At 41.7% G+C, this 16,888-nt stretch overlaps 1 protein-coding gene across 1 annotated transcript in view; it reads right to left on the bottom strand.

Annotated features, from left to right (window-relative positions):
- The window catches only part of AGPAT5 (1-acylglycerol-3-phosphate O-acyltransferase 5), a 53,671-nt gene extending 42,903 nt beyond the window's left edge, over nucleotides 1–10,768 (bottom strand). Inside the window, exon 1 of the mRNA XM_058800838.1 lies at nucleotides 10,337–10,768. Within this exon, the coding sequence (XP_058656821.1) occupies nucleotides 10,337–10,555 (219 nt within the window). The 5' untranslated portion in view covers nucleotides 10,556–10,768. The remainder of the gene's footprint in view (nucleotides 1–10,336) is intronic.
- Nucleotides 10,769–16,888: the final 6,120 nt, after the last annotated feature.

Genomic DNA, 16,888 nt, shown 5'->3' with positions numbered 1-16,888 from the left:
TTTATTTCTTGCTTATGAAATCTTGACATACCAAAGAAAATTAAATAGATGATTTCATCACATGTTAGCAGTATTAGCTCAGTAAACACTGTCATGGCAAAAATAACTGTAGGTAAAAGTAATCATACTATCAGAAGATCTGCTGGTCAATTTGTGATCACATCAAAGTCCTAGCAAAGAGATTAACTTAATATTGTAATTGGATGTGGCTCATAATGGGAGCAGTTAGAGGCTGATCTGCAAGCAGATCTTCTGATAGTGTGACTTCTGCTTCAGCAACATTAAGGCAATACAACTGGTTATTGCTGGTAAAAACTTGGGCCAACTCATCTGGTGTCTATCAGTCCACCAGCACACTCAGTCTTGGTTCCCCAGACTTCTTAATCCTCCTCCCTTCTCTATTCAAAGATACCAGATGTGAATTAAAGAATGATGTCCCCATCTTTGCTGCTACTTCAACAAAACTTACGTTCACTGGAGCACTTTGTGAAAGCAAAGCACTGTGTTAAGGAAAAACATCAGCTTCAAGCACAGGCAAGAGAAACTGGGAAGAGGGATAAAAGCAGGATATCAGGGGAAGAATATTCCACCCCTCTTCTGGAGAACGAGTTAAGACATCAACACTTAAAAAGGACCACACAGACTTCCTACTCTGCTGTACTATCCTCACAAAATGCACCTCTCTCCACTTCACTATTTCTTCACAATTACTAATGGGGACTGCATGGGCCGAGAGCATCTCTGTTAGCTGGGCACTATACAACACATCTACTAAAATAAATAGTATCCTAAAACATATTTCTCATCTGTTTCTTACAAACTCTGGATACAATTTTCTGGCGAAAGGGTGGAGCTTGCATGACAAACCACCAAACCAACTAGCACGTACCTGTGCAAGCTGACCTCTGCAGCCATCAAAAACCTGTCTCGTGTCTCAAGTCCTTTGAGCTCCCAGAGAAAGCACCTCACACCATAGAATCTATTTACACTGTTTGACTAGAAGCAGGCTCAAGACAGGACACAGATAGGGAATCTCTACTTGGGGCTGACACATTTCTTAAGTTTTCAGATGTCTTACTATAAGAATTTTAAATGCTTATATTTCTTCACGGAAGACAAAGGAGCACTTTTATTCACATTTAACAGATACAGGTTTCACTTGCCTACAGCATAAGGAATACGAATAGAACAGAAGAGGAAGGACTTTGATGTTATTAGTTGCATTTTTTCTAGATCTGAAAAAAAAAGTTTATAAATTTTCTAAAAAAACCTTTAGGACACATAGCTCTAAGGTAACGATCATACTATTGTTACATGTCATAACCTCTTTAGGGACTATCTGCTCAACACAGAATTGCACAAGTCTGAAGTCTGCTGCTCAGACAGCTCTAGCAAGCTCAGCAGCAAGCCATAAAATCACAAAGCAATCCATTTTATTGAAGCAGAGTTCATTCAAACATTCTGCAGCTATGTATTTTGCTGGGGTTCAGTGGGAAAAAACCTTACTAAGAGATTAATCTCTGGAGAATATTGAAAAGATTCCTATATGTAATGTAATTCAATTTTTTAAAAATACATTTGTGATTTGATTCAATCAGAGAGCACAGAACTTTCGAAAATACACTTCTTGTCATTTAATTTCCTTTTTGTAAGAAAACTATAATAACAACCTATTTAGATGAAATAGAACTATATTATATATGAAGCCTGTACATTCTTATTTTCATACTAGTTTTTAGCCTTATGGTATAAATGGACAAACTTCTATGAGTGTTTGGTTATACTTCATTCCATGTACTAGATACATGCATAAAAGTCACTTTGTTCTGATGCTGACTGTAAAGGCTTTACAGATTATGAGCTCAATTAAAGATAATTGTCCTCTGTACTCCTTAGCTCTCAGATGAATCCTTAACAAAATTTTTAAAAAGCATCTGTGTATCTTAAATGTTCCAGTCTTGATAACAGTTCCAGTCTTGATAATGCCCCAAGATTTGCTATGATTTTAAGATTCTGACATCTAAAGTCTGAAAAAATCCTATTTTCAGTGCCCAAATAATTTACAGTTCTTTCTCCAAATTACTTGCTTTTGATTACAGTGCAGTTCAATGGCACAAATCCACCATTACAATCAGTGACCATCTGGGAAAAATCAAAATTAGAGTACCTAAATTTCATCATAAATCACCAGTAATGAAATTTTAAAAATAATAACTGCATATACTTCAGACATATCTGAAAGGTAATTATTTGCATGATGAGATTTCAACAGGAGTGTTTTTCCGAACATTTGGCATTTCGGCATTATATAAAACCTGAACATGGCTTCTAGTACAAGAGTGGAAGTAAGTATTGCACCTGTTTCAATAAGAGAAAGTCTCCTTTAAAAGCTTTTTGCATCTCTGGAGACTTCCTCACGCACATTTCAGTAATTTCCTTAAAAGAAGGGCAAAAGCAACTCACATACATGTAGCCATTGTTTACTTTATTACCTTCTGTAGTGGAAAATATGTAACATCCCTTTAAGCTCACTCTGGAAATACCCTTTGCCCACCACACAAGAGCAGGAAACCTTGTAGCAGTTTGCAGTGTTTCCTCCTGCCACAGCTCTTTGTAACAGGAACTTGGCTTTTAAATGCCTTGGATTTCACGGAGAAGTTGTTTGCATCTCTATTTGTAATATTGTTACAAGTGTTTGTAGCAAGTAGAGACTGAAAGCTGCTGGGAAGCTCTCAGCGAGTCGATATGAATGAGGATGATTGATGAAACCTCTCTAGCCTCTGCTTGTGATTGTGAAATAGGATTTCTGAAAGCTTCTCCACACATCATCAGCAGGTATTTAGAATTTAAGCACTCTGGACTTTCACAGTAAGGCAAAGAGATCACTACAGAGCATAAGAAGATGTAGGGAGATATCTGCAACAATTCTGCCTCCAGAACTGAACACAGCGAACTGATCAGCCTCAAAAATCGTCACATTAAAATCACTCTCATCTATCTGCTCACCAGCACAGTGTGCGAATGAGCCGGTTCACCTGCAGCTTGCTCAGAACTATGCACTGTTTGCTTACTCAAAAAAAACATGCATGCCCCCAGATTCCCATGCAGCCCTATGAAATGGAACAAAGTAATTCTTCTAGTCAATCTGTAAATTTGCCAGGTAAAATTATTTCAACTACCACAATCAGTTCAAAGCAATCCAAACTCGTATTTTTTTATATCTAGTCATGAACTAAAATACAAAATTTTACCAAATCATGTATAGTTTATTTTACATTTAAAAAAATCAAACTAGCATAAACGCTATTTCCTACTCCCACAGAAGATCTAGTTGTAACAGAGAAGATGACAAGTAGTATGTGACAGAAAAGAAATGAACAAAAGAAAATAATTTCCCTGGCTTTTTATACCAAATCCCTTCATAGGGTTCAAACTGACAGAAAAGAGATTAAAGAGTATTTTCCCCCTGAGAAGATCTGCTTCCTCATAACTGTAATGTCAAAATCCCTGACATCTGAGCCAACTTTATCTAACACAACTAAAACTGAAAAAAGAATACCCCACCTGCAAGCCTACGGCAAAAAATTTGAAAGAAGTGCACACAAATGTTTAACAATGAACAGAATCTTCTGTTGGCAAGAACAGGGTCTGATGGTAGAGTACCAGGAGAAAAACCATCTAAATTAACAATCATCCTTACATAAAGTACCTGGCCATATTATGTAAGCAGAAGAAAAGGGCATGGAAGAGCACTGTAAAACTCCACAGCCCAGCATCTACCAGAACAGAGTTAAACACAAAAAGAGTATAGTGTATAAAACTAATGCTGGCTAAAAAATTAGCAATAAATATCTCTTTTATTTATTAATGTAAAAAATTACACTAAGCACAAATTGTAATGAAAAATCCACATACCAAAAATCTTAAGATATTTTAAAAAAGTATATTTAAATGGAAAATTTTAAAACCAAACCATAAGATTGCAAAATTTACTGGTCAAATACTTGGAATCTGAATTTGTAAGAGCATTCAAACTTGTCCATGGACTCCTTAGCTTTTCCTACCTGACACATACTCTCCAATATTTTCATAAGTACATGCAGCTAACTTAAAATGTAAACACCTATATTTTAAGTTGTGGACTGAGACAGATAAGGCTCTATAAAATTCAGATTCAGTTGTGACTTGCCATTTATGAAACACATGCTAGGCAAATCTCTACACAAAGCTACTAGTTTATGAACCCAAACAGCAGTTTTGGTTCAGGTAGCTGATACTTGATTTCTAAAAATGCTAACTAGACCTCAGATTTTATTTATTTTATTTTCATATATCAGGCAGTAAGTGGAGGATGATCAGGACCAGCACTGAATGCAGAGCCTCTCCATACTAAATTCTTTCCAGATTGCCCCAAAGCCAGATCTGCAACAGACTGGAACTCTCGATGGTATATTGTTGAACAAGAGTCCTGAAGGACACCACTTTCACCTTCAGATCTATAGTCAAAGGCACAGGATAAAAATGAAGATATATGCAAATATTTGGTTTGCAATATCTAAAACAGAAAGAGCACAAAGTTAACACACCTAATCTATTTTTGCTACCTCATACCACAGTTGAATGTAAGAGTCTAAAATTAGGCATGCATCTCAATTTGAAAGCTGCATCCCTCAGGCTTAGCAGGTATCACTTAATTTTTGTTCTAATAACACAGAGAACTTAGCTGCGTACTACAAAAGACATATATGCCTGGAGACAGCTGTACACTGAAATCTCTAATGAAATGAAGCAGGGTAAACCTTCTCAATGGAGCCAGAAAAATTTCATCACAGCAGAAAAATTTCACTGGGCTTCTTTCAAAAATTTATCACACAAACATGATACGCTTCCCTACCTTCTCCTAACTTCTTTCCAGTCTTTGCATTGCACAAGTCCCCACATTTCTATCACTTCCCCAAGACCTTTACTTCACTATTTCCACCATCGCAATTAAGTTACAAGCATGATTATTTTAATCTCTCAACACACCTCACAAGAGCTAACACTGTTTCACAAAGCAGCAATGTAACCAGGTACTAACTGGGGTTACTGTCACAAGCTACATGAACGAGGAAAGCTCGAGCCATCAGAGGCTGCTCAGCTCCAACCTGAGCTTAGAGGTTTGCCTTGATGGCAGCTCTGCACATTCCTGCTCAGCTCCCACACCATTCCAGAATCCTCCCACTCCTGAGCTGCCACACAGGCAGGAGAGCTCAGGAAACTCAAGAGCAGGCTCGTATACCCAGGCCCATGCCAAAATGCAACTGCCAGCACTTTCCTTCCAAACACAACTGAAGAAGGGTGAAAAGTTCTGTTTCCTTTGGACTTTCTGGTTATGGCATTTGCCTGGGAAATGGGTCCTCATCTAAAGAGGAGCCAAACCCTGTCACTCACATCTACTGACAGGAAGCAGTCAGAAACCAAACCTTCACCCTGCTATGATGAACCTGGTTGTGATGTCTCCCCCAGTGCAGAAAGGGAAGAACCAGGTTCCTGAGAAAAGACAAACTACCCCACCAACAGCAACCAAAGCACCTCCTTGTATGCTGCAACTTGGCTGTCAAACTTGCACTACCTCTTGCCTTCCCACTTCTACCTTGGGCCCTCAAGAATTACCTGCTGGGCAGCTGAACAGCTTCAAAAGGAAAAGCAAGAAGTAAGTAAAGATTATCTTGCCTGGGAAGGTCACTGTCCTGGGAACAGAGATGGGCACAGACACTCACTTGCACTGCAAACTGGTCAACAGCTTCAAGACTAAGCATGCATCCCAATCTCAGACACCAAGCTCTCCTCACATATTTCCTAGGAAGCCAAGATATGAAAAATATCCCAGGCTCTACTCCACTGGAAAGTACTGTCAAGAGTTCTGCAGTACATTTGCTCTACAAAGTTTTAGTTTGCTCTGAACCTAAGTAGTTTTCAACCCTATTGAAACACAGCAAGTCCAAGCTTCAATATCAATCCAGGAAGCACTTCACACTGTTAAACAAGCATCTCTTGTATTTTATAAAATAATTGTTTAGCTCTACTAAACAACACTAAGGTATTATCTGATTCTTACAGCCTTTCCAGAGCCCTGTAAAGACAATGAAGACCAGAATTTCATTATGTCTTTATAAAGACACCGCTTCCAAAAACTTCTATTAATCGGGAAGTGGGGGTAGGGAACACAGCTGACACAAGTACTGAACAAAATCCTTGAGCATTAATTCAATTATGGATTTCATTCAATTGTCAAAACCTTTCAGATGAAAATGATCCTTTAGGAAGCAGTCTGAGTGATTATTTCTTCACCAGCATTCAGTACAAAATATCAAACACAATTACAACAAAAAAAGTTGAAGAACATTTAGTTCTCATCTGATCTGAAACATGTTCACAAACACAATAGGCATTAATTTCATTACCCTGACAGCAATTGGGATAAGATGCTCAGGGTCAGAGAGAGATGAGAGCATTCATCATATTCAATTACCAGTCCTTTCAGCCTTTCAACCATTCTAATCACACACACATATGCAGCATCCTGGTTTTCACATTCTATGGCAAGACTCAACTGTTTATAGTCTGTTTGAAATGGAAGAGACCAGACTTCCCTGACACAGTAAAGAGAAAAGTAGTACAAAAACCACAGTTCATCAGCTACTTGATGATTCAGAAACCTGGGGCCAAACCAACTAGCACTTGCAGATGGAAGTCCTTCAAAGTGCATGAATTGTACCTGCTTGTACCAGGAACTGCTCTAACCCATCACTGATAAAATTAACATCCTTTGCTCTCTGAGACTCTCTTAACATGGAATCCTTTTCACTTTATACAATATTCCTCCTAGAAAACAGTACTGTAGGGCACCTGCATCTTACAGCAGGACAGGTGAGAAGTAACACAGGGCCAAAGCAGGGACGTGCTCTCCGTGCCACTTTCCAATACCACTTCTATACATTTCATTACTCTGAGTATATAATCCAAGAGATTGTTGAGGAGCACTGTCACAATGCCACAATTAATTAATTAAAAATATTTACAGCTGCTTAATAGAATTCATGGATGCCCGCTAAACTGCAATTGCACTGACAAATTTACACAGCATTATAGGGTTTCACTTTATAGTCACACTGGCTTTGTCAAGTTTACCTCACAGCACTGGGATGTTGTTGTTGCTTTTTGTACTCTCAGTACTGGTTCTTCAGTCTTCTGCTGCCAACTCTTGCATGACAGTCAGCAAAAAGGACTATTTTTGGCAATTCGTTAATGAATTCTAATATTATTGGAAAACCTAAACTGATGCCAAGGAAGCTTGAGTTCTCTCAAGCTTTGTAAAACAAAATTGTTTCAATAGAAAAAAAGAGTCTAACCAAAATTTAAAAAGAGAAAGTATTTACAACTAAATACTTTTTTACTTACCAAGTAAAAAACTTTTACAGTCACTTCATAAGCCACTCTCTAGGACCTAGAGCTCACAGCAATTATAGCTCTGGAATTATTTTATATCTCAAGTCAAATACTTAAGAAAAAGAGAAAGACTAATATTTCAAGATTTTCTATTATGCAGATCAGGTTATCACCTTACTTAGTCACATTTCAAAACAGAAGAGCTTGCTATAAAGATAAAAAGCCTTCCTAGCATGAACTACAGTTTTTGTTTTTAAAGAATTGGCTAAGAACTTTCAAGTCAAGAACAAAGAAAAGAAGAAAAATACACTTGTGCATGCAGCTGTGAGACAGATTTAGAAGCTTAATTGATTAACAGCAAATGATAGAGAGAAACATCACCTTTTGACAATAAATAAATAGAAAGAAATATCACAATAGACTAGTATTTGAATCAAAAATATAGTCAGCCATGTTTATGTTCATAACCAACTCTACCTTATTAATACCCACTCACATTACTGGGAATTTTGGAAAATTATTTTAAGATCAGACACTTCAAATATCCACAACTGGTTTAGCATGTTCTTGTATTGAAAAACCACAAATACCTTAAGTGTAAAACCAAAGAATGCTAAACAGTACATAACATTAAAGGCATTTTAAAGCAACAGTGTTAACAAAAAGTCACTTAAGCATCTGTAGAATCCTAATGACTTGAGTGAGACTACAAGTTCCAGTATTCTGATGGATGAGGTTGTCTCCTATTTATTCAGGTACAAAAATAAACATCCCAACACTCTTCAATTGATTGAATAAATTAATAGATTTGAAAGAGATGCAGAATTCCTCCCTCCCATGGCTCTTATGGCGCCTTAGTGCTGGTAGAGCCCTACAGCTGCCTTTATGAAGCTACTATTTTTTGCTGGTTTACTGGAATTAAGTTTAATGATGCCATACTTCTGCATCTAATTACATGCCTGAAGACAGCCCATCCACAGTAGGTCTCAGGTTACCATCCCAATCTCACACACTCAGGCACATGGTTAACTTTCCACTGTGAGTTTCAAGTTAAAACACGTGCAGCATTCACTAAAGTTGGTCTAAAAGGACACCCTGTTTCTCTCCCTTAAACAAGTGGGGACTATCTTCCAGTTAAATGACACATGGATTTTAAAGGTTATAGCTCTTACCTCTCTACACATGTATTGTATTTTCCAAGCTTTTATTTGCCTTCCAGTCATGGTTACTATTTTATTTATCATATGACACATGTCTCCTCCTCCACAGTTTCTTATCATTATTTGTTGCTTACTGTGACAAAGCATCTCTGTTTCAATATTCTCCTAATCGATCTCCTGTTAGTGGCCTATAATCGATCATCACCATTTTTCTGTTTGTATGAAGTTTATCAGTGCAATAAAACAGGCCAACAGATGATGGCTGCCTTGCTGTTTCTTTTGGTTAGCATTTTCCTTTCTTTAATATCACAGGCATTTTTTGGATAATCGTTCCTTTTAAAAATTCTAAGCATTTGGTACTGTCTGCACAGCAGTTGTAAGCAGCTTGAGCAGCTTTTCCATTACAATTTGTACACTGATTTTTGGCTCTCATTCTTGGAATAGGTCAAGTTAAACTTCTGTACTACTACTTTCAGCACTTAATGACCAAAGTGTGTTACTACACATTAAAGTATCTGCACTAGAGACACTACATAAAAGAGAAGGCAGCTAAAACTGTAAGTACCTGTGAACTACTGCTCCTTCTCCTTTTTTTTTTTTTTTAGTATATCAAACACAACACAAATTAGCTTATTTGGACAAGAGGTAAGGTGAAGCTACATAAATTACAAGCTGAATCAAAAATTACCACCAAAAGAAGATCTTGTTTAATTTTGTATCCGCTCTATTTACTCTGATGTCAAACTGCAACTCTTGTATCTTTAGCTGGCTTAGAGGGTTTCCCAAGAGTCAGTATGAAAGCAAGGCCTACAACTGCACTCAAGAGGGGAAACTAGGGGAGATCCAGCCTGATTCCGAAAGAAATGCTTCATTACAGAGTGGAAAAAGGCCTTAGCCACGAATATGAGAAGTCCTTATTTGTACGAGCTCTGTCTGTCAACATATATTGCTATTCCTTGCTCTCAAGCACCTAAACCTGACACTATCCTCAAACAGCCTTCTGTATATAAAAAAAATTTTGAAGGTCATGTTTAGACACAGGAAGTGCCTGTCATTTATTACTTTTTAACATGTAGAATTAAAAATCTCCTTGCCTAATTTCCAAATTACAGACAAATTACAAAAAACCTCTCAAACACTGAGCACTTTGTGAGGTATTATCATCTGAATGCAAATACCCCTCTGATCATACAAGAGAGGCCTCCAATTTCAACTTATTAACCTGAAACTTAGATTCTGAATAATCACAATCCATGACTGATCCAAAATTTAAGGGCCAAAGAGTGACATGAGGCAGACTGCACGAAAACTAAAAATCTGTACTAACGGAGAGATTAAGTGATCTATTTATTAAAACCTTGTACTTGTATTATGTACAATTATAGCTGACGACAGCTTTCTCATCTGCTGCCAATTTAATGCTACAGATGTGCAGCACAGGCCACAGGGGTTCAAAGTGTGCAAAGGCGGCTGCCATTCAAGTGCTGGTAGAGCACGACCGGTGTCGCATCTCTTCCGTTTCCCGACCTGCAAAACGAACACAACACCAACACTCCGTGAAAAGCATCACCAGAGGAGCAGCGGCGGCTGCGGAACGAGGCGGATCCTCTGCGGTGCCGGGCCCAGGCCACGGCCGCACCTGCCCGCGGGCCCCACGGCGGCCGGCCCGAGGGACGAGCCCAGAGCCGGCACCACGGCCGGCCGCTCCCCGGACCGCCGGAGCCCCCCTGCCCTGCCCGGCTCACCTGCACGCCCGTGTAGTTCTCGAAGAAGAAGAGAACCATGCTCTGGTAGATGGTGTACAGCCGGTCATCCACCTCGCGGTAGAAGCGGGCGGGCAGCACGGCGGAGAGCAAGCGCCAGGCGCCCCAGGCCAGCATGTAGGTGGGCGCCGTGCCCATCATGACGGCGGCGGGCAGCACGTAGCGCATGGAGTAGGTGTGCAGCACCAGCGACAGCAGCATCTTCCCGCTGCCCCCGGCCTCACCGGGACACCCACATGGGCGGCGCGCTCACACACAGCCCCGCAGCCCCGCCGCCCGCATCGCCCGCCGCGCCGGGCACACCCGCTAGGCGCCCGCGAAGCAGCAGCGGCGGCGGCGACCGCGGCCGGGAGGGACGGGGAGAGAGCGCGGCGTGAGGGGCACCGGCTCACGGCTCCCGCAGCGCCGCTGCCGCCACCATCTTGCCCGGCGGAGGCGGAGCCGCGCCGCAGGAAGGCGGCCCCGGGCCCGGCGCTTCCGGGCGCGCGGGAGGGGCCGCGCTGGCGCCGGGCCGGGCCCGGGCCGGGCCCCACGACCAGCCCCCGGTCTGGGACACCCGCTCTGTGGCACCGGCCCTATGTGCGTCCCCCGCCCCGTCCCGGCCGCATCCCCATCGCTCCTCATGCAGAACCGGCAGCAGTGGGGGCGGGCTGCTCGGCTCCGTGCAAAACGAGACACACGTGTTTATAACTGATGAGCTTAGTTTGTATCAATTATATCTTAGCATAGGTTAGAAGAAAATTTAGTCCTTTCCCCTGGCCGTCCCCCGCCCCCTCCCCACCCTCGCACTTTCGGCCTGTGAGCCCAAAGTGGAGCAGAGCAGCGCAGCTCTGCCTTTGCCAGCTCCAGGCAGCGATGCTCGGGTTTAGGAGGCATTTCACGTGCCCCGCACTAGCAGGCAGCTGCCGGCCTCGCCTCTCTTCTCGCACCCTCGGCCTCTGCCCCCCAGTACCCTGTTGGCAGCAGAAGCCGGAGGCACCATCTGCTTTTGAAGAAAATGCAAGAAGTCTTGCTGAAAACAGTCTAATAACCTTCCCAGAAGAAATTGCTTATTGAGCTCTAGTCTGTGGTGAAGTGCTTATTCCTTGTCTCTAAAAAATAAGTTCTATCCTGAAGCTTGTGGAGCTCTCACTGTTTTGAAAGGAGTGGGTGCGCAATACGTTCTGCTGAGATCTGCTTCCTTTGCCAGGTTTTAACTGGGACAAGCTTTGTCCTTTGCTGTTGTTGACCTCCTGCTAGCTGGTTTTTAGTGTGCATTGAAAATGGCATCCTTCAGTTCATTAGTCTTAGGTACAAAAGTTGTCTTTACCAGTTTTAAAATGTTTCATTTTTATTCCTTTGTATGTTTTTCATCATATTACAAAGATGGCCTGTATTTTCCTTGGTGCATTTTACATTACAAGTTTTCATTTTTTGTTACTGTTTGAATTTGTTTTTTCCTTCCACTTTATGCTTTTTCAGAACTCTTAATCTTTTACCATGCCATACCACACACACATGCCCATGTTCACACAATTTTTTTCTGCTTTTCTTAAATAGATATTTTCTACAGGATCTTTTAATGTATTTTCTCTCTTTGTGAAGTATATATTATCTGACATATAGATACCATCTTAGTTACATAAAAGGTACAGAGTCCACGTACTTGGGCTTAGGGCTTGATTTACTAGTGTAATTATATCAGTATGGTGTTGTAATATAGGGTTGTAATGTCTGCAACTGAATGAAACTCAAACTTTTCCATTCAAAAAACAAATATACCACCGTGATGAGATCTGGGACACTGCCACCAAGTCCTTGCTTTTCTTGATTCACAGTTGCTTTTTATTGCAGATCCCTCTGAATTGTGCCATGGGAATTTCAGTACCAGTCTTTCACCTTATAGACTTCAGAGGAAAATAAGAAGAATGTTATGATATTTGCTATAATTTGTAATTTCTAAGTCCTATGAAAGCTTAGGCCCCAATTACACCTCCTTTGACCAAAATGCTCTCTGAGCATTTTACTTTCAGGTGGAACAAGAAAAATCACCCAATTTAGAGCAATTAGTACTCCTCAGTTCAGATATTAAGACTTCAAACCTGTTTTTATTTTCTTAGATGTAACAAACTCGATATTTAAAAGAATAAACAATGTTTCCCCTCTGAAATTTTGGGGGAAAAGCATTAGTGAGCCATCTATAAGGTGCTCAGTCTATTTTTTTGTGAACATAATTATTTGGTATGAACCTGATTATTCTAGTGTCAGGTTGTTCTGCTGGCGGTTGCCACACCTAAAGTGGCCAAGCTCACCAAGCTCTGGGAAAAAAACCAGACGTTAATCTGATAGTGAAAAATATCTGTAACTGCCTCTAGAAGGAACCACAAACTGCGTCGATAAGTGCCAGCTCTGAACGTTAAGGGAGTTTCCCCTTTTGCTACTCACAAACCCATGTTTCACAATTCCATCACCTACTCACTGCAATTGTCAACAGACTAAGCAAAGCCAGATAACATCAGATACATCAGATACAAATCAGTCTCCCTTGAGCTTTAAAATTTAAACCTTTACAGATGGTCTTATCTTCAATATCCTGGAAGATGATGTACTGGTATCAGTTCTGTTGTTAAATGAGATAATGTTGATAAAAGAGACACAGATATTAAGGCCAAAGATCTAGATCCAAATAATTCCTGAATTCCTAGAGTCAGGGACTTTGGCTGGGAGCTTGGGCTTGCTATGAAGTGCATGTCATGTGGGGAGCTAAGCAGTGCATAATAGGATCCACGGCCATCATCAGTCTGTGCAGAAAGCTGATTGCGGTTAGCAGACTCAATATGTGTTTGTGTAGGGTCAGGTAAACCCAAACAGTGAGCACAGTGGCCTGAGTATGGTCTTACAAGTTCTCATTCTGTGTTTCAGAAGCACATGTGTCCACTTGAGACACACAACGTTTTACAAAGTTTGGTAACACACTTTTTAAAATGTGGCTAGAGAAGATACAAATAGACTTCAAGGGACTGGATTAGACGTGGGTTCAGTTTGTTGAGGGTATCAAACTCACACCTCACATCAGTGAGGTGGGTGCCCTGCAGGGTCAGAGTGATGAACATCTCTCATGTTGAAGGTGCATTTTTGTAGTGATTGCTTAATGTAACATAAAAAATAATTATCCTAGGTTACAATTAGACTAGTTTAGACAAGTAGACCTGTTTAGATTACAGGTCCTCTAGATGCGTGCCTTTTTCTAACAATGGCCACAACCTTCTGCATCTGTCTGCATTTGCTCATGGAAATGAAGGCTTCCTTGAATCCTGCAGTCCTCTCCAACCTCAGGTGAGAAATGTAGTAGTTCCTCTCCATCCCTGACTCTGTCCTTGCAGGGCTCCTTCTGGTTCCTCTGCCCCACTGGACGCTCTGGCTCCCTTCACACAGAACATAATCTGACACAATATCTGACTGGTCCTCTGTAAATTTTTCGGCGTTCTTCTTTTCTCTTTGCTGGGCTGATTTATTACCGGAGATAGTTAGCTCAGGGAATGCCATTTTTGCTCTGTTTCTCGGCTGTTTAGGCTGTTTAGGTTTTCTGCTGTTTTAGGTGTGCTGGAATTCTCAAGGATGTCCTTGGAGAGCTGACGCTTCAAAGGACGAGGAGAGACTTCTGATCTTGTCTCGGTCTTGGTGTTTATTAATTGTTTATCTAAAAGATTTTCTTTCAGCCCGACAGAGGTCTGCACAGCAAGTCAGCCATGGGCACACTCCCGAAGCCCCCGGGCGGTCACTTATCTTTATACCCTAAGTTACGTGTACAATATTTATCATTTTTCTCCAATACTTTCTACTCTTATTAACCTGTGCACTTCTAGTAATGACCAATCCCAAAGTGCCACCACCACCACAGAAGATGGAGGCCAAGAAGAAGGACAGGACACGCCCCAATTCCTCCATCTTACTTCTCTAGACCCCCCTGTACCAAAATCCTAAACCCTGTGTTTTACACTTTAACTAACTTATCCCTTCACCATTCACCCAGTGGAATCCTCCCAGTCCTCATACAGGTCTCATCTCCTGTGTAGGATCAAAGTCCAGCCACCAGACACTTCTGGCAACATTCCAGGATTCCCGAGCCCCCCAAGGGTGGTCTCAGCCTCTCTGCACCTCCATCCTGAGGTGCTGAGATCCCACAGTCCTCCTCAACAACGTGTCTACATGCCTGTGTTCCACTTGCTCCATTCTTTACCTTCAGGTTCTGCCCAGAAGGGACGTCTCTTACCACCAGAAAAGGAGGAATCACACTGGACCAACTAGTATTCTGAGCTAGTTCTTGAGGATGTTTTCTGGGTGGTGCTGGGCAGGGATGTGTTTATGGTGGGATTTACACAGTCTTACGCTTGCAGTGGTAGGGGAACAAGTTCAGCTTTACCCTGACTGAGGCAGGTTTCAGCTCTTCCTGTCTTCCAGGAGATTCCTTCTTGTGGATTTGGTTATACTTTTTGCCTCTACAAATAGTAAAAATGGCAGATACAGACAAAGTAAGGATGTGGCAATCTTCTTCCAAGCTCTCCCAGCCTTCTCCAAATCCCCTTTTGTGGTTCAGGGTCTGGAGCCAGGTCTAATTCACGAACAGATTTATTTTACGTATGTCTACCCATTTTTCCCTTTACCTGTATTTGCTTTTAGCCACACTGCAATCTGTGTGACAAGCACTAGAATCTCCTTTTGTTTTGAACCTGCCTGTGGTGGTTTCACCAGGAAGAAGTGGGAATTCTGGGATGTTCTGGTCAAACCAATGGGTGCTTGGATTTTGATATTGGCACCTGGTGTAGCCAGTGGGATTTTGGACACACCTCCGAGAACACACAGGGGTTAAAACCAGAGCTTCGGCACTGCGAGGCTCTCTTGGGACTTCGAGGGACGGAGGTCGGATCTCCTTTCCCCCGTCCAGCCACTGCTGCTGGGCAGGGGAGGGGCAGCCATGTGGTAGGCCTGGGCCTGGACAGAGATGGGAGATGAGTGATAAGAGTGGAGGAGGACGAAGGAAATGAACGAGTGATGGACGTCTGGACCAGAGAGAGAGAGAGAGAGTGAGAGATGTTGAAAGAATGGAGAAGATGGAGTGGCATTTTATGCTGGACTCTTTTGTGTAGCCATGGACAGAGCCATGTTTCCGTGTGATACAGAGACTGAGTCCAGGGGGAGAAATGTCCCAGTGCCAAAGAAGATTCAGTGTGGGTACCCCTCGGCCCCAGGGGGTATATAAAATATGGGGGGGACAGATGTCCCAAAGGTGAGAAGGTGAGATACTGTGCTTTTCTGGAACTGGACAAAGCATCCTTAAAAAGACAACCCTGGAAGCAGTCCTGATCCCTGTTTGGTGGTGAGAGCACCGGAACAAGGACGGAAAAGGCCACCACGACACACGGAAGGACTCCCTCTCCTCTTGAGGAACTGAAAGGTTGAGCATTCTAAAGGGTGGTGTTGGACCCAGAACTGGTGATTTTGGAGGATGTATTGTATTGGGAATTTAGGGGGGAGGAGGGGGTGAGTGTTTTTTGTGAGGTTTTCATTTTCCTCGTGTTTTCTTTTTTTTCTTTTATGTGTAGTTTAGTAATTGTTTGTGTGTAGTTGGGTTAATAAACTTTTCTTTATGTTTAAGCTGGAGCCTGCTTTGTTTATTCCTGGTCACATCTCACAGCAGACACCGGGGAGAAGGTGTACTCATGGGGGCTCTGGCTTTGCCAGGCCAAAACCATAACACTGCCTCATCATAATTTCATTTTATGTACCTTAGAGCTTATATTGAAAGACACAGAAACCCCCTTTCCACTCTCTTTTCAAAGAGATGATTCCACTCATGATTTTTAAAGACCTGTGTAACACCCCCTTTAGGTGATCTGTTTTCTTCATGAGAGATATTATGTTCACTCATAAGATTTATCCATCAAAATTACTTGCAGAATCTCTGATATGTGTCTAGTATAATATGTCACCATTTAATAAACCAAACTAGTAAATGAGGAGAAGCACATTTTTTCCAATGGTTATAAAACACATCAGCTGACACCAGAGATATGGTGACTTTCAAGACTCTGCAGATTGTGGAGGAAACAGAGTTTTAAGGAGTGCACACTCTTTTGCATCAAGCTGCATCACTATCATCTTTCATCTGCCTCCAAGCCTCTGTTTCCAGTCTTCACCCATCAAACTCTCAGTCTCCCTTCTGAAATACATCCTCTGCTTCTCAGTTCTTCTCTACATATTTTTTTCCAATCTTCTTCCCAGGCAAGCCTAGCTAATTCTACTCCCATGACTCTGTGCATCCCATTCACATTTCTCACACAATGTCCATCTCTTTTTTTTCCTAGTGAATCCTGGTTTGCTCTTAATTTCCCCTGAGAGCTCCTAATCCTGTTATCCACTCTTCTTTATGTCAAATTCTCTTTGCCAGAGCAATTCTAATTTTTACTTCCTGCCTACTTGGTCACAGTCCAGTCTTTCCTCAACAATTCTCAGCCACAACTTCATCCTAGACCAGCAGTTCTGGCTTGGCCTTTT

Source organism: Ammospiza caudacuta, chromosome 3 (genome assembly GCF_027887145.1).
Source record: "Ammospiza caudacuta isolate bAmmCau1 chromosome 3, bAmmCau1.pri, whole genome shotgun sequence".
NCBI lineage: Eukaryota > Metazoa > Chordata > Aves > Passeriformes > Passerellidae > Ammospiza > Ammospiza caudacuta.
Note: the sequence above shows the minus strand (reverse complement) of the source record. Positions and strands in the feature narration are given on the sequence as shown.